The sequence below is a fragment of the Typopeltis vanoorti genome, chromosome 14, assembly GCF_054136105.1.
Source record: "Typopeltis vanoorti isolate ZY-2024b chromosome 14, IOZ_Tvanoo_1.0, whole genome shotgun sequence".
Taxonomy (NCBI): domain Eukaryota; kingdom Metazoa; phylum Arthropoda; class Arachnida; order Uropygi; family Thelyphonidae; genus Typopeltis; species Typopeltis vanoorti.
Window position 1 is genome coordinate 44,925,931 of NC_143562.1, and position 25,573 is coordinate 44,951,503.

The 25,573-nt window shown below is 36.3% G+C and overlaps 1 protein-coding gene across 2 annotated transcripts in view; it reads right to left on the bottom strand.

Annotated features, from left to right (window-relative positions):
* Positions 1 to 25,573, bottom strand: part of Syn2 (Syntrophin-like 2) — a 348,707-nt gene that overhangs the window by 283,350 nt on the left and 39,784 nt on the right. For both annotated transcript variants that reach the window (XM_090403965.1, XM_090403966.1), the window contains exon 3: positions 8,949 to 9,005. In XM_090403965.1, the coding sequence (XP_090260091.1) occupies positions 8,949 to 9,005 (57 nt within the window). The remainder of the gene's footprint in view (positions 1 to 8,948; positions 9,006 to 25,573) is intronic.

The window sequence follows — 25,573 nt, forward strand, 5'->3', positions numbered from 1 at the left end:
ATGTTATACCTTTCTTTCAATTCCTCTCCCCCGCTATGGTTCGAATTAATGAGTGGTAGTTTTGGTTCATATCACAGGCAAAACTCAGGTATAAAAGAAAATACATATTTATTGGAAACTAAAGACATAATATACACTTTCAACTAGTTCAATGACATGTTAAATCAAACTTTATCAAACTGATTAATACTCTAACGTACGAACAATAATTCCTTCTCCTGAGTTAGAGATTTTACACACATAATATACACATTATACTCCTCTAATCAATTATTCTACCTACTGTGTTAATCTTGCATATTAAACTAGACACACTCTTCTATAATCATTCCTAGCAATTTGTCTTATGGGCATTAGCCACTGCTAAATAATTACTTAAAGTCCTTAAATACTGTCCATACTCAATTAATACACTACAAGCACACATAATATACACATTATACTCTTCTAATCAATATTCTACCTACTGTATCAGTCTTGCATATTAAGCTAGTCACAATCATCTATAATCATTCCTAACAATTTGTCTTATGGACATTAGCCACTGCTAGATAATCACTTAAAGTTCTTAAATACTGTCCATACTCATTTAATACACTACAACAATCTTTTCCTTTTTCCGACTGGATAGTTATACAACAAAATCTGTACATTACCATTTCTTGGGGTAGGGTCTCCAGGTCCATCGGAACTGTCCTTCTTTGTTTGAACTACCTTTCGAATCTGCCATAAGCCTGCGTCCACGTGGTAGGTCCTTATGGTCCTCAGTTTCCCTCGTCCATCCTTGATCTGTTTCGGGCCATCCTCAATTCTAGCTGCCGTTAATATACATATGCAATAGTATTCAGTCGGTACTTTCAACGAAGGAGCGAAGACAGATATGCCGACATCTCACGCTTTCGTACCGGCAGAAATTCCGGTACGAAATTTGTGGTGCACCCTCCAATATCGAACTATCGCCATGAAACACCATCAGGAACCACCGGTCCACGAGAGAAGTCAAATCATCATCCAGGAAAACAGGCGAAAAAAGCCTCGAGAAAGGGGTGCAAACTCTTTTTATTCTCCATTCACTTCCCCCTTTTAGCACCCTGTTCTTACCATGATAGCGCCCTCTTACTTTTTTTTTTTTACAATCTTTTCCAGCCCGCTACTTTCATCGACCACAGCAACTTCGGAACATCGCGAGATTTCTCGCAGCATCTTCCGGGAAACTAATGTGCGTCACTTTCTGAGATTAAAAATGCCTCAGGCCCGCCCATGACTTTTGGACTATTGTTTACATCCGATTTACCCATTCATTGTATACATGATGCATTTCATATAATACTAATTTATACACGAAGTTCTTTACATGGTATTACAATTCTACTAAAAGGAGGTAATCCTATTTCCATTTACAGTTAGTACTTTAGTTCTTCTGCTCCAGTACAAGTTTTTTCTCTCAGCTGATTTTTTTCTGACTTGTTAAATCCTGAATGAATTATTTCTTTAATAAAGTTCTTCATTCAGGATGTAACAGCTGCTCTCTCTCAAAAACCTTCCATTCTCATGACATTTGTATTCTGTCCCTGACTAGCCCCTTTAATATCTTCCCTACTACACTTGATATACAGTCGCCTATAATTTGATACTACTGACTTGGATTCTTCCCTTTGCAGTGGCACTATTTTTCCTTTTTTCCACTCTTCTGGGACTTTTGCTGAACAACTACGTCATGGATACAGCCAGCTCTTTCGCACATTCCCTTAATATACGTGGTGATATCCCATCCAGTCCTACAGTCTTATTAACATCAAGGTTGCTTGAAATTCTAAATACTTCCAATTCTTGTATTGTCAGTTGTCTGTCCTCCTTCCTATTGCTATTCAGCACTACTCTTAGCCCCCCCCCCCCAATGAAATGCGCTAACAAAATATTCATTAAACATTTCCACTATATCTTGAGTAGATGTAACTCTTGTTCCATCTGCAGCGACTAAAGTCACTTTCCATATTCACCCTTTCTTCTTCTACTAGCAACATAATTATAGAATTCTCTAGGGCTTTGCTGCTTCAGCCAATCTCTTTTTATATGTCAATTTTTCTTTCCTTACTACACGTATCACCTTCATAGCTTGTACGTTATATTCCTCATGATCCTGATGGACACTCTGTTCTTTATACCTCCTTCATAACATCCTCTTTCTAAGAAAGTTCCTGCATAATTCCATGATTCATCCATTTCTCTCCAATGACACAGCTCTTACTAGTGTACTCAATTATACACAACCCTTTTTAGGGCTATAGCCCTTAAAACAGATAAATTATTACATATTCCTCTCCTCCATTAACTCATAGCAAGTTCATAGCAAAAGATACTCCCATCCCTCTATATTTGGGTACAGCTGAAAAGAAAGACACAGTACTTCATAAAAATGATCTTTACACACCACGTTTTAAAGACATATCAAACTAGTAAATTTCCTTATCTGCTGTCTTAAGAAGAGAAACTATTATCCTTAAAGATGTACAAAGTTCTTGTGTAACTTAGTCAATTATGAGCAGACAGGAAGAGTTATTACATTCACCTTGAAGAACAAAGAAATTAATATGGTACCATCATTATGACACATTAGAAAGAGAATATAGTACCACTTTGTACACTCCTCTACTCAAGATTAAATTAAATAAAACAACAGTCCATAGAAGTTTTCACAAATCTGAAAGACTAGTTTTGAAGTTGATATATCAGCAATAAACCCTACATTAATTTATTCAAAATATGGAAAGTTTATTCAAAATACATTACCATTTCTTGGGGTAGGGTCTCCAGGTCCATCGGAACTGTCCTTCTTTGTTTGAACTACCTTTCGAATCTGCCATAAGCCTGCGTCCACGTGGTAGGTCCTTGTACCTAACATAGGCTTATATATATATATATATATATATATATATATCCAGCCTAGAAGATCCACACTTGCTAGAAATCTAGTTTTTCCTTTTTCAATTCTGAACTGTTTTCACTGGTCACTTTACTGTAGTGTTTTTGTGTTCTGTAACATGATTTTTTTTATGTGTGCTCCAAACATACTGCTCTGAATCCAGAAAAATAGCAGTTCACAAAGTTAAATTTGTTCTCAAGTTGTATTATAATTTAATATTAAATAAAGATACCAAGAAATTACATACTGATTTAATCCTTTTCGCAAGTGTGAGCAAACAAAGTTTGTGCCTGAAGTATTTTCAGGAGTGGGGCAACTCGTGGTAAAGATAGTATGACTTCACATCACTTGCCTTAGTATCCCATAATGCAAAGCACATCTCCTTGCAGACATGTATAATGCTATGCATTATGGGAAGGTCATTACCCAGACCGGTTTCAACCTTTATTGAGAACTCTTCAGTGGGAGGCAGACCCAGAGGTGATACCAAGGTTGAAGTAATGCAGAAGTCATATTTTCCTATACCATTTCTAAATCACTTAGGGAATTGAAACAACGTAGATCCGAATATAAATTAAATAATACTTTAATAGATATTTCCAATATTTCGGCAATGTCACATTGCCATTTTCTAAAGGAATTTGGAAGGCATACATCAGCAGACCTTCAGCCCAACGGCCAAGAACGCCTACTTAGCCCGCCAGAGGGCATCATCAGGACTTCTAGGAGAACGATAGCTTCATATCTTCATTCTCAGTTACTGTATTGTTAGTGCCTGTGTGCACCTGCCTTTTTGTAAGTTCCTTTAGAAAATGGCAATGTGACATTGCCGAAATATCGGAAATATCTATTAAAGTATTATTTAATTTATATTCGGATCTACGCTGTTTCAATTCCCTAAGTGATTTAGAAATGCATAACCAACGTATAAGCCTGTCTACGAGAATCAACATCATCCACGGAGATACGATCGCACAGAAGGCTCGCCAATATGGTAAAATGAAATTGAAGCTTCTAGACAATTAAATCGTCTGACTTTCCTGAAACGCTGCCGGGATAACAAGGTAATCCCGAACTGTGTAAAATTGAAGCACCGTTTTGTTTCGCAAAAAGGGCTCCGTATATACAACCGTGCTAGCTACACGTTACTTTGCGAACAAATCACCGCCATGCGGTTAGGCTTAGCCGAAATTAACGAAGCTATTCATACCCTCGAAGATGAACTTTCGTGCACTTTGATTCACGAACTGTGGTCAATTTTACATGACATCTCGTGTACCGCTGCAGACAAAGAGTTTGAAAAGATACGAGGCCGTCAGATGAAGAAATTCGATAAATTAAAAAAGAATTCTACCGTCAATCCAAAACTTGCTACCGACACCGTAATCAACCTTTCTTCAGTCACCCTGAAGCTCTCAACGTGCTTTCACGTGGCCACAACTTCGCCATTGCTCCCAAAAAAATACCAAGTGAGGATATTATGATCCAGATTGAAAGAGGAATCCGCCACCTTCCACATCAAATCGCCAACAGTGTAAGACTGGATGTAGCTTGTGTCCTTTCCATAGCAAAACCACCCAAAACCAATATATCCAACAAGGAATTTGAAGCCCTACAGGAATTGAGAAATAATAAAGAATTAGTTATCACCAAAGCGGATAAAGGAAATACAACTGTAGTACTTAACCAAAAGGACTACAAAGGTAAGCTGAATGCTCTTCTATTAGATCGGGCTACTTACCTCCCTATCAATTACAATCCCACCAACTCACAAATTAGAAAACTTCACAGCCTCCTTAAGAAAGTCACTTCTTGGCCTGTAGAAGTTACCAACAGATTAAAACCGTTTAACTCTATACCCCCCCCCCCCGTATTTACGGACTCCCAAAAATACATAAAGAAAATGTGCCATTAGGTCCCATAGTGGATGGCACTGATTCCCCCACATACAAATTAGCTAAACATTTGGCCAAAGAGCTCACACACTATACTGGCAACACACCATCACACATAAAAAACTCAGCCCACTTCAAAGCCAGCACAGAAAACCTTACACTCCAACATACTGACATAATGGTCAGCTTCGACGTCTCCTCCTTATTCACAAATGTCCCACTCAAGGAAACTTTAGAGCTAATCCAAGCTAAATTTTCCCCCGATATCTCAGCCCTATTTCAGTTCACAATGAACTCAGGCTATTTCGTTTGACAGGGAAAATTCTACAAACAAATAGAGGGGACAGCCATGGGCTCACCACTCTCCCCACCCTTGGCCAATTTCTTTATGGAGACCGTTGAGGAAAAAGCCTTAGCCTCTGCCCCACAAAAACCAACCATATGGCTTCGCTACGTTGATGATGTGTTCGCTATTTGGTCACATGGCTCTGAAACACTCCTCTCCTTCCTTACACACTTAAACAACCAACATGCCAGAATCAAGTTCACCCTGGATAAAGAGGAAAACAACTGCCTCCCTTTCCTAGACACACTAGTCACCTGCCAACCTGATGGAACTTTGGTTTTCTCAGTTTACAGAAAACCCACCCATACAGGCAGATACATCCACCAACAATCCCCCCCCCCCCTCACAACAATATGGAGTGGTAAAAACACCATACAACAGGGCTAAACTAATCTGTTCTAACGACATAGCCCTTAACACTGAACTAAATCACATCCTCAACACTTTCTCAGCCAATGGCTACCCCCCCCCCCCCCAAAAAAATATTAAAACCTACAAACCACAGCCCCCCTCCTCCCCCCCCCCTCCACAAAAAAGATTACTCTAAATATCCATCACCATTCCCTACATCCGAGGCACCTCAGAAAAAATTACCAAAATTCTAAAAAAACATGACCTCACCTCCTGTTACGGGCCTTACAGAAAATTGGCATCCCTTATCCGCTCTACCAAAGACCAACCACTTCCCCTAGACCTAGCTGGTGTATACCAGGTCCCTTGCAGTTGTAAACTGTCATACTTTGGCCAAACAGGCAGGACAGCGAATATCAGAATTTCTGAACACAAGGACTACATCCGGTTTTACAAGTATAGCCATTCTGGTCTTGCAGACCATGCTCTGGATACTCGCCACAGAATACGGTGGAAGAAAGCAACAATAATACACCGGAGCAAATATAAATTCGAAAGATTATTTATGGAATCAGCCTCTGCCCTAAGAAACTCTCCAAACCTCAGCAAATTTGGTTGTATGCGACTGCCCCAAATTTGGGAGGCATACATCAGCAGACCTTCAGCCCAACAGCCAAGAACGCCTACTTAGCCCGCCAGAGGGCACCATCAGGACTTCTAGGAGAATGATAGCTTCATATCTTCATTCTCAGTTACTGTATTGTTAGTGCCTGTGTGCACCTGCCTTTTTGTAAGTTCCTTTAGAAAATTGCAATGTGACATTGCCAAAATATCAGAAATATCTATTAAAGTATTATTTAATTTATATTCGGATCTATGTTGTTTCAATTCCCTAAGTGATTTAGAAATGCATAACCAAAGTATAAGCCTGTCTACGAGAATTTCCTATACCAGTTGCACCAGTCCTGAAAATACGTCAGGCACAAACTTTGTTTGCTTACACTTGGAAAAAGGATTAAACCAAGTATATAATTTCTTGGTATCTTCAATTTATAAGAAAACCAAGCGAAACACTTCCAACAACCTTTCTCTAATCCAGAGTAATTTAATAATAAGGTGTGACACCTTTTGGCAACTGGTATAGGAAAATATGACTTCTGCATTACTTCAACCTTGGTATCACCTCTGAGTCTGGCTCCTACTGACAAGACCGCAATAAAGGTCAAAACCGGTTGTAAGCTTGGGTGATGAATGGCAATGCTGTAGCCCATGAAGTTTTAACTGAGGCACGGCTGTTGCTGTTACCCCCTCAGATGACATATGAGCGGCTCTGCTCAGCTCGGTGGTGGGGTAAGTCTGCCAGGAGACAGGAGATAGAGCCAATGCTGAGAGTTCTTCTCAGTGGCAGGGTGAGCCTGTTACTGAGGAGAACAACACTGAGTTTTTCGATGCAAAATTAATAACGGAAAACACTCATGTACAAAGATTATTTAATAGTATAATTTTTGCCTGTGTGTCACAGGCATCTTCAGTGCATATTAAGCTCAAATTAAACAATAACTGACAATTCCAAAAAGCTCCACCTAAGTAGCTGGTGCAAGTAACTAAAAAGGTCAATAAATTTCCTAAAAAATAAAAAAAAATCAATACAATAAAAAGTTAGGAAAGATTAGCTGATTTGTAAAGTATACTATCTCCCATAAAGGGGATAGACGTAAGCCATCGGATCTGTTTAAGAATTCTTCGCCAACCTATTAAATCACTGGTTCATCGGACCTACTCCTTCTGTTCTTCAGACGATCTTTTACAGAAAGAACTACAATATATAACTTCTTCCTTTCTATCTAATGGTTATAAGAATTGCTTCATTGAAAGAACTTTGAGTAGTTTTAATATGTCTTCCTCTTCAAAACACAGAAGAAATAACGCGCATTCCTATCCCTTATGTCCTTTCTCACTTCTCCTAAGAACAAGCTTCCACATCTTAATCATCCAGGTGTCTGCCAGATTCCGTGCTCTTGTGGATTATCTTATTTCAGACAAACGGGAAGATCTGCCTCTATTCGGCTAGAAGAACACCAATCTTATATTGAATACTTTAAACCTGAAAAGTCTGGACTTGCAGAACATGCCATCTTCACTAGACATAGAGTTCATTGGAGAAAGACAAGAGTCCTTCACAAAAGTCGGTTCCTAATGGAACGCCTTTATAAAGAAACATGTGAAACTTGACTTCGTTCTCCTAACTTAAACAGATCTGACGGCTTACGTCTATCCCCTTTATGGGAGATAGTACTTTACAAGTCAGCTAATCTTTCCTAACTTTTTATTGTATTGATTTTTTTTTTTTTTTTTTTTTTTTTTTTTAGGAAATTTATTGACCTTTTTAGTTATCTTACACCAGCTACTTAGGTGGCGCTTTTTGGAATTGTCAGTTATTGTTTAATTTGAGCTTAATATGTACTGAAGATGTCTGTGACACACAGGCAAAAATTATACTATTAAATAATCTTTGTATGCGAGTGTTTTCCGTTATTAATTTTGTATCGATATGTCTACTCATGGCATACCTCTTTTAAAACTTATTGCTGAGTTTTTGGAGTTTGACCTGTACTTGAACATTCAATAAAAGTCAAAACTGGTCTGGGTAGTGATCCTTTCCATAATGAATAGTATTATACATATTATACATACCCATAAGGATATGTGTTTTGATTATGGGATACCAAGGCAAGGGATGTGAAGTCATACCACCGTTACCATGAGTTGCTCCAGTCCTGAAAATACTTCAAGTGCAAACTTTGCTTACACTTGGAAAAAGGATTAAACCAAGTATATAATTTCTTGGTATCTTTAATTGATAGGATAACCAAGTGAAAAAACTTCCAACAACAATATTAAATAGGTTTACAGTATGAATCACAGCAAAACCTAATGCCTTGCTACATGATAGATATATGCTGGTCCTTGGAGAAATTAGTGATCAACACAGATGGTTTTTATGGTAACTGATTTGTTTTGGTTACCAGAAAATGTTGCAACTAGATTCATAACATTAGCTAACTGTGTGTGTCCACAGTTTCATAAGTACCTTAATAATGTTTATCCTGTCAAAATTAAACCTCCCAAACCAATAAACTAGATTATAACAGGCTTCTTAGTTTAAGTTTAATACTGTCAAGGAAGATGGTGGTAGTGACATCTTTTTTCAGTACTCAAAATGGATATTAAAACAATAATAATAAAGAAAATTCTCTGCTTATGTGTGATGTTACACGAACACAGCATAAATTAAAGCCTACAATACTTAGCATGTAACACTTTCAGCAAAACATGTCACAGATTTGAATTAATTTAAATTATTATATACATTTATATTATTTAAATTCATAAATTTATATTCCTAAATTGTTTATAAATATTAATTCTTTACCTTTATGCTAAGTCCAAGTCCACCTACATTTTGCCTTAGAACTCTCACTGTTCTTTCCTGTATACATACAAAATCCAAAATATAAACAACATATCCAAATTTTCACATAATGATAATAAAATTTAAAAAAATATTGAGACCACTACTAAAAGTTTTTTATATCACATTCGGCTGCACATATAACAAAAAACAGCAGAGGATTAAAATCAACTATGGATCTGCAAAAATCTATTTTTTCAGCAAATTCATTTTTTTAGCAATAATATTGGTATCAATTTGCAACTGTTACTGCTACTAGTGACAGAGCATCTACATAGATGCTCGGTCACTAGTAGCAGACTATCTCTTCTCCTCCATATTAATATTAAAGCTTGGTTAACAGCTATATAGTGGAGCCTCCATAGCTCAGTCAGTATAGACGAAGCCCTTTAGTCAAAAAGACCTGGGTTTGATTCACGTCTATGATGTGAGGAACCTTTATCTGGTCTCTTTCGACTAAAGGTGAGTTAGCTGGTCTCATATGGAGGTAGAGGGTTTTTTCTCCTGGAACCTTGGGTTTTACGTCTCTCAGAACAGGCAAACCAGCCCCATGAAAACACATGGATCTACAGTCAAAAATACACTTAGAAGGGCACAACCTTAACCAGTCCTAAGGGGGGGGGGGGCAATGGGAAAAATTCAGGAGAACCCCACACAACAAACAACAACACCAACAGCTATATACTAACAAGTCTATTTAGGTATAAAATGCAGTTCCATTTATGTATTTTGTGGTAATGAAAAGGAATGGACCTATGCACAGAACCAGTGGTTTCCATCCTGTTTATGAATACCACTATTTATGATAAAATAGCAGTGTTATTCTATCATCACCATCATATTTCTTTTGTATATACTCATCACACAAGCCAGATATAATGAAATTTAACACAATATTTCATGAAAAACTTCCTATAAAGAACTTTTCCTAATTGGTCTATTAGATATCATGTCCAAGATTTGATGATCTCATATATCAATTGTCTAAACTATTCCTAACCGCATCCAAATCTTAGTCATCTTCAAAGTCTCTTTTTGGACATTTTTTGCTTCAAACACTTGTTCAAACAAATGCTGATGTTGTACAACAGCACACTACCAGAAAAGCAAACCCTAACCAGATCCAACAAAGTTGCAATTATAGCAGACATTGTGGGCAAGATTCTAATAGAGTTCAGCAAAGCAAACCTCAGCCATGATTAAACTAAAAAGTTTATAAAAAATATACAAACAATTCTTAACACACTAATTTATGGTTACCAAACATAAAAGGCCAAGCTCTCTACAGATTGTGTACTGGAACACCAACGGTCTAGGAAATAAACTGCACGAACTACAAGGATTTATGCTACAGTGTCAAGGTAAAATTCTTGAAAATGCACCTGTGATCAGCCAACAACCCAAGACTTAGGAATTATGTTCTATACTGCAAAGATAAGCTCAATAGCAGGAGGAAAGAACATAGACATCTTTGTAAAGCACAACATAAAACACAACGAAATTGTAAATCTCATCACTATAGAAAGGGGGTGGAGGTTCAAACTACAAATGAATGCTCCCTGAAAATATACTCCACATATAACTCTCCAAACAAATAAACAAAGCAGGTTTAAATGAAATTTTAGACACAAACAAAGCAGTGCTAATAGTAGAGGGCCTGAATGCCAAGCACGAAGTCTGGAACAGCAAAATTACAAACTGAAACAGTAGAATTCTTGATGACTTTGCTACCTCCAGGAATACAGTGATTCTAGGACCTCCAGGAACCCATGCACTACAACATGGACTTCCTGATATCCTTAATATAGCGATATAAGCGAATGGATGACTTCAGCTCTGACCACAACCCAGTTTTATCCAAATGGGCTCACAACACAAAAATATCCCCAGATTGGCTTGCAACTATCAACTGGAAATTACTATTCAGGCTCCTCTACTACTCAAGATGAATCTACTGGCCTGGCTCCAACCACTGACTTGAAGGTGGGGGGGGGGGGGGGGGGGATCAAGAACTCAATTTCAAGCTTGGAAAAGCAGATAACTGCATTAACACTGCCCACCACAGATCTGATATGCACAAATTCCAACCAACTTCCACACAAGATTAAAATCTTCATCTGCAAAAGAACAGAGATGGGTACTAATACCACAAAACAATGACTCCAGAACCCCGACAAATGCCAAACAGAGCTACAAATGAAGTTTGACATGGGAAGACAAAACTTCAGTCTTCAAAACACAGAAAACCAGACATTGAAAAAATGACCAAAGATCTACAGATTCTAATTCCCCTGCCACTAATCCATAATGAAAGTATTCCAGTTTCTCCAACTTTGACTGCAATTCACACAAAGTTGAAGCTTTTGTCAACAGCTTAGAGAAGCAGTGTAGTTCATACTATAACCATGCAGAACTAGACTTCATCAGTAAAGTATGCATCTGGGTATGCTGCATGCTAAAATTCACAGACTAAGAAAATCCCATCCAACTGACATCTCATCCTGCTGAGGTAGATGAAATCATCAACTTAAGAATAAGAAAGCACCAACCCTGGATGGGCTTTCTAACAAAATCATCAAATACTTGTTGCATAAAGCCATGATGCACATTGTTACTGTTATTAATGAAATGATAAGATATCACTATTCCCTGGCACAATGGAAAACAGCTGGCATAATCATAATTCCAAAACCAGGAAAAGCAGCATAATTCCTCGAAAAATATCACCCAGTCAGCCTACTCTACTCCCTAGGAAAAATAGCCAAGCCAAAAAAGAGTCACAAAAGAATTAAATCTTATCCCTGATGAGCAATATTGCTTTTGGGAGAACCACTCTACTGAAAAACAAGTTCTACAATGGAAAACATCATTGTAGGGTAGAACTGGAAGCAGCATAGGCAATCTTTCTGGACACTGACAAAGCATTTGACAAAATATGGCACAAAGGACTTCTTTTCCAACTTCTGGAAGCCAAATTCCCACTACAACTGGTCAAACTTACCAATTCTCATCTCATGCAATTACAAACTCCACATGAGGAGGCTGCAAGGAATCAGGATTGACTGAATGCAAAATCACATTGGTGTTCCCCAACACTCCCTGTTATCAACTCTGCTTTTTACTACTATGTGGATAATATCCCACTCACAGCTGCCACCACAATAATCCTATACACAAACACTGCAATAATAGCTGCCTTCAACCTAGATTAGCTGAAAAACTGAACATCTTGAACCAACCATCTAGTGGACCCTTAAATGCTAAAACAATGAACCAGTATATGAATATATTTATTATTATTATTATTATATATAAGGTGCCTATGGAGTCAAAAGACTCATCGCGGGAGACCCAACAATGACATACTAACTGTTATTCACACAGTACCTGTCATACTTCCCCTTAAACTCATTCACAACCACCTCTGGCAACACATTCCACCCATTTACAACCCTCCAAGCAAAAAATCTAGTCCTAAAATCCTTGTTAACCACACTCTTACACAATCTCCAGGGATGACTCCTTGTTCTCTCCCTTCTTGCGCTAGTCTCTTAAAAAAAGTTATCAATATCAATCCTATAAAACCCTTTTAATAATTTATATGCCTCTATCATATCTCCTCTCCTACGTCGATCAACTAGTTTTTGAAGCCCACAGACCTTCAATTTATCTTCATAGGACACACAGGCCTGCAACAATTTTCGTAACCCGCCTCTGAATCCTCTCCACCATTTCCACACCACCAAGAAATCCAGGTAACCAGATCTGTGCACAATAGTCCAAATGAGGTCTTATTAATGCCTTATAAAGAGGGACAATCACTTCCTTATCCCTACTTGTCAGTGTGTTCTTCAATAACCATGTGATCTGATGTGAAGTTTTGGCAACCTTTGCAATATGCCCTTGAAACTTAAGTTCTCTGTCCGCAATAACTCCCAAGTCTCATCAACTTCTTGCAGTTCAGTTCCATTAATATAGTAAACAGCATGTAATCTCATCCTTCCAAAGTGTATCACCTTACACTTGGCCACATTAAACTGGCAGCCATTTAGTTTAGCCCAAACCTATTTAAGTCATCCTGAAAGATATCCACACATCATCTGAATTAACTATCGCTCTTCCCAGTTTTACATCATCAGCAAACAAGTGGATATTTCCTTTCGAAGTATTCCCAATATCATTGATGTACAAATTAAATAATAGAGGACCGAGCACTGAGTCCTGAGGCACACCACTAGTCACTTGCCTTCTACTGGACTCTGCTCCACCATAAACCACTCTTTGATATCTATCCACTAGCCACCCTCTAATCCAAATCACTAGCCTCAGATCCATACCCATTTACTCCAATTTATGCAACAGAGTTGCATGCATAATCTTTTTAAATGCCTTTGCAAAGTCCAGCAGTATCACCGAAAAAGGTTTTCCATTATCCAACTCCATTGTTACTTCATTATAGAAAGTGAGCAAATTGCTAAGGCAAGATCTACCCTTCACAAAACCATGTTGCCCCTTATAAGTATCATATTGCTGTCCACCCAGTCCTGAATTCTAATTTTTATCAATTTCTCCAGAACCTTAACCACCACTCCCGATAAACTGATTGGTCTATAATTTGCTACCTCAATCCTGGAACCCCCCCCCCCTTATGTAGTGGAATAATTTTCCCCTCAATTGGGACTTTGCCAGAACTGAGGCTTAAATTAAACAGCCAAGTTAGAGGAGGTGCTAATTCTCTTGCACATTCCCTTAAAACATGGGCCAATATGTCATCTAACCCAATGGCAGTGTTAGCATTAAGGTTCTGTAATATACTAAGCATCTCAAATTCTTCTATTACTAGACTCTCATCAGTCAATGACACATTTGGCACTGCAATATCACAACCAAGATGGTACATTTTTGCAAAATGATCACTAAGCAACTCAACTATTTGATTAGCTTCTGTAATTTCCTTACCATCAACACTTTTTGAAGCCATCCTTCCAAAGTTATTCCTCCTTTTACTTGGGATTTTTTTTGGACTCATCAGCTAGCTTGCTCTCATAATTGCTTTGGCCTTCCTCGCCATGCAGGTTATCCTTCTTGCCTGTATCTTGTAATGCTCATGGGAATACTCATCACCTTTTTCTTTATAATTATACCACAACTTTCTCTTTATCTGCAACTCTTGCTTAATAATATTATTCATTCATCTTACTCCTACCTGATTCCTCCTCCTGACTCTCGGTATACAGTCAGATACAGCTTTCATTAAATACTCCTTGATAATCTCCCATGCATCATCAACATCTCTCCACTTTAAATTTTCATGCCATAGCACTTTTGAAAGCTGACTTCTCAGCGTGTCATAATCAGCAGCCTTGTAATTCCACACATAACTGTTCTTAACAGAATATTCAGCACATAATACAATCTCCCAAGTCAAGACCATATGATCACTTGCCCCAAGTGGAGACAGTGTATCTAAATTACTTGCTGATATGTTCTCCGATGCTATGACCAGATCTAATACTCTCAAATCTCTTGTCCCTTCCATTACATGCTGTCTTAGGTGGTTATTGTTATTATTATTATTCAGGCCTCCATGGAGTCAAAAGACTCATCGTGGGAGGTCCTTCCTAAGAAACACAAAGTCTATCAAGACTCATCGGGGGAGGTCCTCTCTAAGAAACACAAAGTCTATCATACTACTCCTTAAACTCATTGACAGTTCTCGCTCTCACCACTCCATCAGGCAATGCATTCCATGGTTCAGCCACCTTCCATGCAAAGAAACCACTCCTCACCCTCTTGCTCACAGTTTCCTTTCGTAACTTCCAGGGATGGCCACTTGTCATCACTCCTTCCTGCTGTTCAACCAAGTGAAAGAACTCCCCAGTGTCAACCCTGTAACCACCTCTCAACAGTTTAAAAGTCTCAATCATATCACCTCTCCTTCTTCTATCCACCAAACTCTGCAGTCCACATTCCCTCAGCCGATCCTCATAACTATCATTGTACAGTCCTGAAACCATCTTTGTTATCCACCTTTGTACCCTTTCCACAGTTAATTTATCCCCTTCAAATCCTGGGGACTAAATCTGAGAACAATAGCCCAAGTGTGGTCTGATCAGGGTCTTATACAACGGAATGATAACTGTTTTATCTCTGCAGGTCAGCGTCCTTCTCATTATTGCAGCAATCCTCTGTGTTACCTTTAGTGCTGAGACCATTGCTGTTTAATTTGTACATAAATGATTTAGGAAATAACCTGAAAGGAAATATTCAGTTTGCTGATGATGCAAAATTAGGTACATAATAGTTAATCAAGGTGATGTGGAGAGCTTGCAGGACGATTTGAATAGGCGTTCAGTATGGGCAAAATTAATGGGTGTCAGTTTAATGTTGAGAAATGGAAAGTTATGCATTTTGGAATAAATAGTTTATAAGCCGTGTATCATGTTGATGGTAACGTACTCCAGGAAACAGATGAAGCTAGAGATTTATGAGTGGTGGTAGACAGGGAACAAAAGTTTAGAGGACATATTGCTAAGGTTGCTAAGATTACTTGGTTATTAAAAATACATTAACAAGTACAAATAATGAAGTTGTTATTCCTCTTTATAAGGACTTGATAAGACCACATCTGGATTACTGTGCTCAAGTCTGGTCCTCTGGGTTTCTTGGGGGATGACTCAGAGACCAGTGACCAAGATGATGAGTGGCCCGTGGAATGTTTCCTATGAGGATAGTTTGAGGGTGTGTAGATTGTAGAAGTTGGTTGATAGGAGAAAACGAAGAGATATGATAGAAACAATTAAGTTGCTTAAAGGGTTTTATGGGATAGATGTAGAGGAAATGTTTCAGCACTTGGCTAGAGGGACCAGAACAAGCGGTCAACCCTGGAAGTCAAATAAAGGTGTGGTTAGTGGGGTGAAGACTAGATTGTTTGCCTGAAGAGTTGTGAATGAGCGGAATGGGTTGCCAGAGTCAGTTGTGAGTGCTTTGTCTGTTAATGAGGTTCAAGGAGAGGTATGATAGATTGTGTGGTTTGTTAAAGGTTGGTTTGGTTTATTTAGATTTATGGCCAAAGCAGCTCAGGCTATGAGGCTGGTATATTACGTATGTTAATTGTGTATTCTGATGGCTGGTTTGCCTAATTTATGGGATGACAAAAACCCTAGTTTCTGGCAGGAACAACCCTACCACCTCTGTATATACTTAAAAGCTTTTATAGGATTCATGCGGGGGAAATGTTTCACACTTGGCTAGAGGTAGCAGAACAAGAGGTCATTCCTAGGAGCTGGGTAAGAGTGTGGTTAATAAGGACATGAAGACTAGATTTTTCACTTGGAGAGTAGTGAATGAATGGAATGGGTTGTCTGAGTCAGTTGTGAATGCTTTGTCTGTTGATGGATGCAAGGAGAAGTATGATGACATTGTGTTGATAGTCTTGGTCTCCCACAATGAGTCTTAGGACTCCATGGAGGCACCCATGCAATATAATAATAATAAATATTCATGAGAGTTTTGCTGCTTTCCAACAAGCATAAGACAGCATCAACAGAGAAAAATTATATGAGATTATGATACACTGCAGAATACTAGATAAAGCTAGTAAGACACATGATTAACAGTGCAAAACTCAGAAGCAAAGGTTAAATACTAATTGCTTTAACAGATCTCTTTCCAGTAACTCAAGGATTACAACATGGAGGTAGTCTAGCTCTAATACTTTTTAACTTAGCTCTAGAATATGACATCCAATCATTACCAATAGATACTAAAAAATACTGTAATAAACAAATCAGTGCAGATTACAGCATATGCAGATGACAATAACAACATCATGCTGATATGAGAATTAAACAGAAGAAACATATTTGGAATTAGAATAATCAACATGTGAGATAGGGCTAAAAATGAATCAACAGAACTCTAAAATAATGATTAATACCAAGTGGAAGCAGTTAAATGATATAAATGTGAAAATTGGTAACCTTAAAAAAGAAAAAGTGGAACTCCTCAAATATTTAGGAGCAATGATTACAATCAAACCAAATGAGATGGTAGAAGCAGAATTGAATAAAGAGAGGTAATCAAGCATTTTATTCTTTCTTTCTTTCTCATGTGTATTCAGCTCAAAAGATATCCATTGGAAGACTAATGTACAAATATATAAATCGATAATCTGTCAAATTGTTACTATGATGTGAAATGTGGATATTTACAGCAAGGATAGAGAATATGATTTCAGCTTTTGAAAGGAAAATCCTTATAAAAAAATCTGGCCCAGTGAATGATAATGGTCACTGGAGAATGAGATATAACAATGAGTTATATCAACTCTATAAAGAACATGCAATATCTAGTATAATCAAGTTCGAAAATTTGCAGCAGGCAGGACATGTTTTTTCATATGAAAAATGAGAGTGTTCTTAAAAAGACTATAAATGGTAAAATTTTTGGTAAAAGACTAAGAAGAAAATCAAGAACAAGATACTTAGATACCATTAGCCAAGACATCAACATTATATTACAATGTCCAAACTAGAGAGGTAAACTGCTGGAGAGATGATTGGAAGCAACAAATCCAGGTGGCCAAGATTCAACTTGGGCTTGTAGAGCCATAGGAAGAAGTTTATATCTTGGGAATTTCTTCTTTACTTTCCACATCTCATTTTATTTAATACTTCTATAATTTGGATTTTTAATCATTACTGGAATGACCATTTTTTACTCATCCCAATCTGGGACATAACAATTTTCTGACAACAGAAAAAAAAATTAAATTAAACCCTCAATCCATTTTGTATAAATTCCATTTTGTTCTGGTTCAATTCCTGGATTTTTTTCTACCTGATACATACCTTTTGAATATGAAATTTCATCGAATAACTCATTATCTGACAACTTGCTTTCATCAAAATATTTTCTTAAAAAATTAACATCTCCTCCTACATGCTTTCAGTGAACCACACATTTAATGTAAACCATCTGAAGTGCTTCAGCTCATCAAACTGCTTTCCCCATAGTTAGTGTAGAAGTTCATGAATTGTTTAACAAACCATTACTTTTGCTATTGTTTACAGTTTTATTTAGTGAAGAATTTAAGTTTGGTGGAACAAATTTGCAAAAATTTCTTTCTTATATTATAAAGATCAAATCAAGTTTGGTCCTCTGGGTTCATTGCTTAGCAACAATTAGCAATGTGAATGAAAAACATTTAACACTGTCAGTAATACTATTTGCCTTTTGAAATAATATTACTGCCAACAGGTGATGAACTAATTCAAAAGTTAAGTATATTTGTATGAAAAACATCCTAATCATGCTTTTGGTGCATTCTGGTGAAATGACAAGAAGTGTTGCAATTTGCAACAAAGAAAAAAACTAACATATTAAAATAATTAATTTAGTTTAATCCTTTATCTAAGTGTAAGCAAACAAAGTTTGAGCTTGAAGTATCTACAGGGCTGAGGCAACTCGTGGTAAAGGTAGACCAAGCTCTCATCACTACTTGTCTTGGTATCTCCCATAATGCAAAGCACATCTCCTTGCAGATATGTATAATGCTATGCATTAAGGGAAGGGCCACTACCCAGGCCGGTTTCGACCATTATTGAGGTCTTGTCAGTGGGAGCCAGATCCACTGACAAGACAACTCAAATAGGTAAATATGACTTCTCCATCACTTCCACCTTAGTATCACCATCTCTGGGTTTGGCTCCCACTGACAAGACCTCAATAAAGGTCGAAACCAGTCTAGGTAGTTATCTTCCTTAATGCATAGCATTATACATATCCGCAAGGAGATGTGTTTTGCATTATTAAAGAATGGGACTATTTTTAAAATCCAGGACATTTTTCAGGACAATAGTACAGTTGGTTACCCAAGTAATTACCTCTTTTTCATCTTACTTTTATATTCTGCATTTTATTATTTATCACTTTTTCCTATCTCAAATCTTACTTATTACTTCTAAACAATTATATTTTTAAATTTAGTGTTAATTTACATTACACTGCTTAAACTAGTTTCCACATAATTAGAAGAAAGTCATAAGGTAGGTCTTTGATATTGCCTCTTTGCATTAATGATTGAAATAGATCTTCTTTTTGTTAATATTGTTTTTCCAATCACATTTCATGTCATAATCAAAAATCAACCATAGCTAAAAATAGTAGGATAAAGTAGGATGCTCTACAAACTAAAAGCTTGCTTATATATTCTATCCATTATACTATTAATGTGCATATAAATAGTAAAGTGCACACTAACATGGAAAAAAGAAAATAAGTTATGCTCAATGCACAAAAGAAACCAACAAAAAAAAAAAAAGAAAAAATAAATAAAAGGATGGTCATAATGATTCCCTTCTCTTACTGCTGGCAAATGAAAAGAATTTTAAAATGTTTATTGGTTATTCAGAATTAATTAATAATTTTCCTAAGCAATTATAATTTATAAGCATTACAATGATATGATAAAACTTATAAAGGCTATTATAACAGAATCCACAGAGGTTAGGAATTAGATGTTTTAAAGGAACATGCATAATAGACATATTACATGTTTAAGATGATTAACATATGCATGTAGAAAAATAGAATTTATTTTAAAAGAAAACATTTGAATGATTCTTTGCAAGCAAAGAATCATTCGAACAAATAGCATGAATTGTTTGCAAGCACAATGTGTACACTAACTTCAAAAACTAGCTTGGAAGCTGTCTTCTTTTCTTCTGTTTATAAAGACAAATACAACTGTTCTCCCTGCCATATGTCTAAGCAAGTGCCTTGTTCATGCCAACTTTATTTTTGGACAGACAGTAGTTCTGTTAAGATTAGAATCCAAGAACATCAAGACTACGTTAAATTTTCAGAATCAAAAAAAGTTCTGGCTTAACCATGCTGACACGAGACACAGAGTTTCTTTGGAACCAAACCAAGATTCTTCATTCCAGCAGATTTAAATTTAAATGTCTGTTCCTTAAACCTTGTGAAAGTCTTTTCAACATCATCTAAATCTTAACTACTCTGAATGAATGCCAGTCTCAAAGTTCTAGGGAGGTAATCACCATAAACTGCTCATAATTATTATTTATTTATTGATTTTTCTATAATACTGAATAAGTTAAAACATGACTTATCTTGTGATTTGTGTATTGAATGTACTTAATAGATCTCTTTTCTTCCTGATGATGTCCATGTAACACTGGACAATATATACTGGAGTTCTTAATAAATTTAAATATATAATATTAAAGGAATTCATAAGTCTTTATTGAAATAATGAAAGTTAAATGAATTCGAAATAGAGGGAAGAGTTATCCTGAGGGAAAAAAATTGCATAAGAAAATAATAGTTACCACCTACACCACAGAAAATAATATATCATATACTTATGATGAATATTTTTTGAAAATTCAAAAAATAAAGTGTGGATTTCATTTACTGCATTTTTGAAGCCAAAGCTGAAATACTTCTGAAGTGTTATAGTAAAAAGTATTAAGAGTCTACATTTTATATAAAGTAATATGAGAATTTTTAAGATTATGGAGAATAAAAGGTTATAGTGTTGCTTCAGCATTCATTCCCAGAATAAATAATTCAGTTCATTCTCTAATTATAAATGATATAAAGATTATATAGTTCATCTTTAAATAAGATTGCACCCTCTTCTTTTTGAGTTTTAATTCAGAACACAAAAAAATAAATAAGAAAATACATATTTATTTAATTATTCAGCTTCTCCCCATCCCCCCCAAAAAACAAAAAAACTTTTCAACACTTCCTGTTGGTGTTATAGACCTTTAAACCCTCTCTTTCCATATATTTTTAAAAAATTAAATAAATAAAAATGCAAAAAACTTACCAAATAATATAGCTTTATTCATGTTCATATTCAGAATATTTTTAATATTCTTTAATACTTTTTAAAATAAATTAATGTGGTTATAATTGGAATGTGCAGGAAAGCTTAGGTATGGGTAGATGAATATCTTTGATTTTTTTAGTTTTAATTCACAACACAAAGAAAATAAATAAGAAAATACATATTTAATTATTCAGCTAATATTTCATTGGTCACCTTCAGAGCACAAAACGTTTATCACAATACACAAAGAGCAACAATTAATTAATAGTGGGAATGATTTGAAAGTGTAACAGACAACACCAAGAACTAAAGTTCTAATCTGACACCATCTACTGTGAGTTTTACAAGTATTAATTTAATCTTAAAATGACTTCCTCTCAGATTTTTAGCAAAATTAATATGGCCATACTTGTTGAGGTTTGGGAAATGTTTCACAGCTGCTGTGTCCAAAAACACTTATATTTTGGACTCCCAAAGGGTGAATGTATTTCTTATGCTCCCCAAGGCAGATATCAACAAAACTTCCAGTCTGTTCATAATGAGTAAGGTCAAGTTATAGCATTACAGCTTATAACTATTGGTTAATAATTTTTGGCAAAGGGAGGCAAGTTCAGTGGTAAGAGCAGCATCACTGGAACAAGATTTGTGTCTTAGTGTTTTTAATTGTTGGACTGGATGATAATGTGACGGTGAGTTAGACTCTCATACAGAGATGGCAAGGTTTTTGCTCCTGGAAACTTGGATGTTCCATCTTGCAAAACAGACAAAATAGCCAGAAAAATGCACATAAAACTGAAATGATAGACACAACAGACAGTACAGATATGATCAGCCATGCTATCATAAGTAGTAATCAGGTTTCAAAGATGCTAAGTTATTTCGTCATGACAAGCCACTGAGCCTAACACTAAGGATGACGGGATGGGTGGTTGAATATACCATTTCTGCAAGTAAATGAAGACAAATTATTATTAGTCTTAATGTAATACAACAAAATTTAGAAGCCAACAGACCTAAAATTACGGGCCTGCAATTATAGGCCAATCTGTATATTTGGAGTTGTAGTTAAGGTGTTCGAGACGTTGGCGAGAGAGCCAAGATACAGAAGTAGGTTGATAACAACAGTATTCTCCATGATTGTCAGCATATGTTTGTGAAAGGGGAGATCAAGTTTTACAATTTACTATAACAATGTGATGAATGCAATGGAGAAAAGAGATGCATATACAATGGTATACTTAAATTTTGCAAGGCTTTTGATACACACAATTGCCACACAATAAGTTGGTAACTAAATTAGAAGAAATTGAATTGTACGAGGGTGGTCTGAAAAGTTCTTGGCCTAATAATGAAAAAATGAATTTATAATTTCAAAATTATTTTTATTTTTCAACATAATCTCCCTTAAGACTAATATATTTATTCCAGAGATACTCCAGCACCATTATCATCCCCTTATGGATGATAATGGATTTCATCCTCTTGATTCAAAGAAAAACGCTGACCAGCAAGGAAGAGTTTTAGTTTTGGGAAGAGACAGAAGTCAGAGGGAGCCAATAAAAAAGAAGTCTGGAGAATAAGGTGGATGTTCCAACAATTCATAGTGCAGATCCCTTAATTTCCCAATTGCCAAAACACTTTTGTGAGCAGGTATCCTGATGAAAGATGATTTTTTTTTCCTTCTGCAAATCGGGTCTTTTCTCATGATTTTTTCGTCTAGTCTGGTTAAAAGATCTGAATAATATTCCCTAGTTATTGTTTTACCCATTTCAAGATAATTAATAAACAAAATGCCTTTAGCATCACAAAACACCGATGCCACAACTTTCCTGTTGATGGAACCGACTTTATTTTCTTTGGCGCTAAATAACCAGCTTCTGTCCACTGTTTTGACTGCTGTTTGGATTCTGGTAGGTAGAATCCAAACAGCAGTCAAAACAGATGAATCCAAGTCTTATCCACAGTAATAAATCTATGCAGAACATCAGTTTTATTCTTGTTAAAATGCTCCAAGCACCGTTCAGAGATTTTCATGTGAGTGCGTTTTTGATCTGCTGTGAGCAAGTTCTGCACCCATCTCACGCAAAGCTTTTTCATATTCAATTCTTCATGCAAAATACATCCTACACATTCTTTTGAAATGTCTATAGTCTGAGCAATTTCACGCACTTTGACTCCCCATTCATCCAATACCATATTGTGCACTTGATCAATGATTTCTGGTGTTGTTGCACTTTTTGGACGTTCTTAATGTGGATCATTATCATCAAGGCTGGTATGGCCAGGTTTAAACTCGGCAGCCCATTTCTTAGTTGTCAAAAACGAAGGAGAAGTATGCCCATAAACTTTTAAGAACTTCAAATGAATTTCTTTTGGCATTAAACGTTCTTTTATAAAGAATTTTATAACCGCATGATACTCAATTTTATCCATTTCAAGGGATACAGACAGCTGTATAAAACAAACTACTTGATAGAATGACTTGCAATTTCATATGGATGCTTATGACAGATGTACCAACTTAGGAAAAAAAAATCTTGCCGATAGTGCTGCCTCGACATCATATGACGAAAGTTATATGATGTGCTGCAGATATCTGTTTTGGGACCATTGTTAATTAACTTGTATATTAATGAACAGTGAAGTGGGTTCAACTGTAGATATGCAGCTATTTGCAGATGATGCAAAATTATTATTACCTCTTACCTTTCTTGACTGTGAATAAATTTAACTTCCATGGATTCCCCCACCTTTTCTTCCAACTATATCCTATAATACCCATTCAAAAGTTTATAGACCTCTATCATATCACCCCTCTTTCTCCTGTTAAGCAGAGCCTGTAATCCACATACTCACAATCTGTCCTCATAATCTAAAACCCATAATCAGATATAATTTTTGTAACTCTTCTTTGCATCCTCACAGCTTCTTTATCCCCTTGGAAGGGAGACCAAATCTGTGTAAATATCCAGGTGTGGTCTTATTGAAGCCTTATAAAAAAAGCCTTATAAAATTATAAAAAAGAGGCAAAATAACTTCCTTATCCTTACATATCAAAATTCACTTCAACATCGCAATTATCGTCTGAGTTGTATTTGCAACTTTTGCTATGTGACCTTTGAACTTCAAATTCCTATCCACCAATATGCCAAGATCCCTTGCCACCTCAGTTCTTGTAGCATAACTCTGCTAATATAATATGCTGCTGGAAATCTAGTCATGCCAAAATGCATGACTTTACATTTACTAACTTTAAACTGATAGCCATTTTCGTTTGCCCAAATTTTCAGCCTATTCAAATCATTTTGTAAGTGCTGAATATCAGTAGCATCCCTGATTGCCCTGCCTATCTTTGCATCATCGGCAAACAATTTCACATGTGATGTTAGATCCTGCTTGATGTCATTAATGCATAGACTGAACAATAATGGTCGGTGTATACCATTGTCAAAACAATGTTGAGGCCAGATTGGATAAAGAGAATGGATACACTATGATAATGTTGGATTTTTTTAATGCATTTGATAGGATACCACACAAAAGGCTGTTAATAAACCTTTCTTTTAGTGTTACATGGTGATCAGCATTCGTTTAAAAATTTTATGGAATTTACAACTGTGTTAAAAACTTTTTTTATTATCCTGACATTTCGATCTTCATATCAAGATCATCATCTGGAACATACATAAATATACAAGACAAGACATTCCAAAAAAACGGATACAGCCTAAACACTATTAACAAAATTCTGTACAAAACCTCAAAAAACAAAGACAAACCAGACTACAGTAAAACTATAACCATTCCCTACATTAAAGGAACATCAGACAAAATAAACAGAGTACTACAAAAATACAACGTCAAAGCCACCTTTAAATCTCCTGCAAAATTAAAAAGCTTACTCAACTCATCCAAAGACCCACTCCCTCCACTAGCCCACCCTGGAGTATACCGTATTTATTGTACTTGCAACATACCATATATAGGAGAAACAGGACACACAATTCCTATCAGACAAACTGGCCTTTCGGATAATGCCCTGAACACCTTACACAGAATTGTCTGGAAAAGCACTAGCTGTCTACATCACACTAAACATGGTATGAACGGAAATTTAAGGAAGCCTGTGAGATCATTATCAATCACCCCAATCTGAACAATAATGACGGTCTTAAAATCTCAAACATATGGAAGGCATATATTCGATCCATGGAACCTTCCTCACTAAGAACAACTATAAACAGGACTGTAGAAAATCCAGTATCTTAAATAACAATTGTAATACTAAAAATAGGACATCATTGTTTCTGAAAGAAAACCATCTGTAAGAAAGAATGTTTAATCCTGTCATCATAAATAGAATTTAGCTTGGTGTAATTTACATTTTTTTTTTCCACTAGAGGTCATGCCAGTAGAATAACATGTGATCAAATCATTGTTTCTCTAGCTTGCTGTTGCATAAACTGGAGAATATGGAAATGGATTATAAACTCTTGACCTGAATCAGGAGATGGTTGACAGGTATACCACTTTTTGAAATCTGTCTGTCAAACATCCCCTGATCCATGTCAAGAGTTTATATTCCAATCCCATATTCTCCACTTTATGCAACAGCCTTTCGTGTGGTATCTTATGAAATGCGTTGGAAAAATCTAACATCATCATAGTGTATCCATTCTCTTTATCCAACTCAGCTGTAATATTGTTATAAAATATGAGCAAA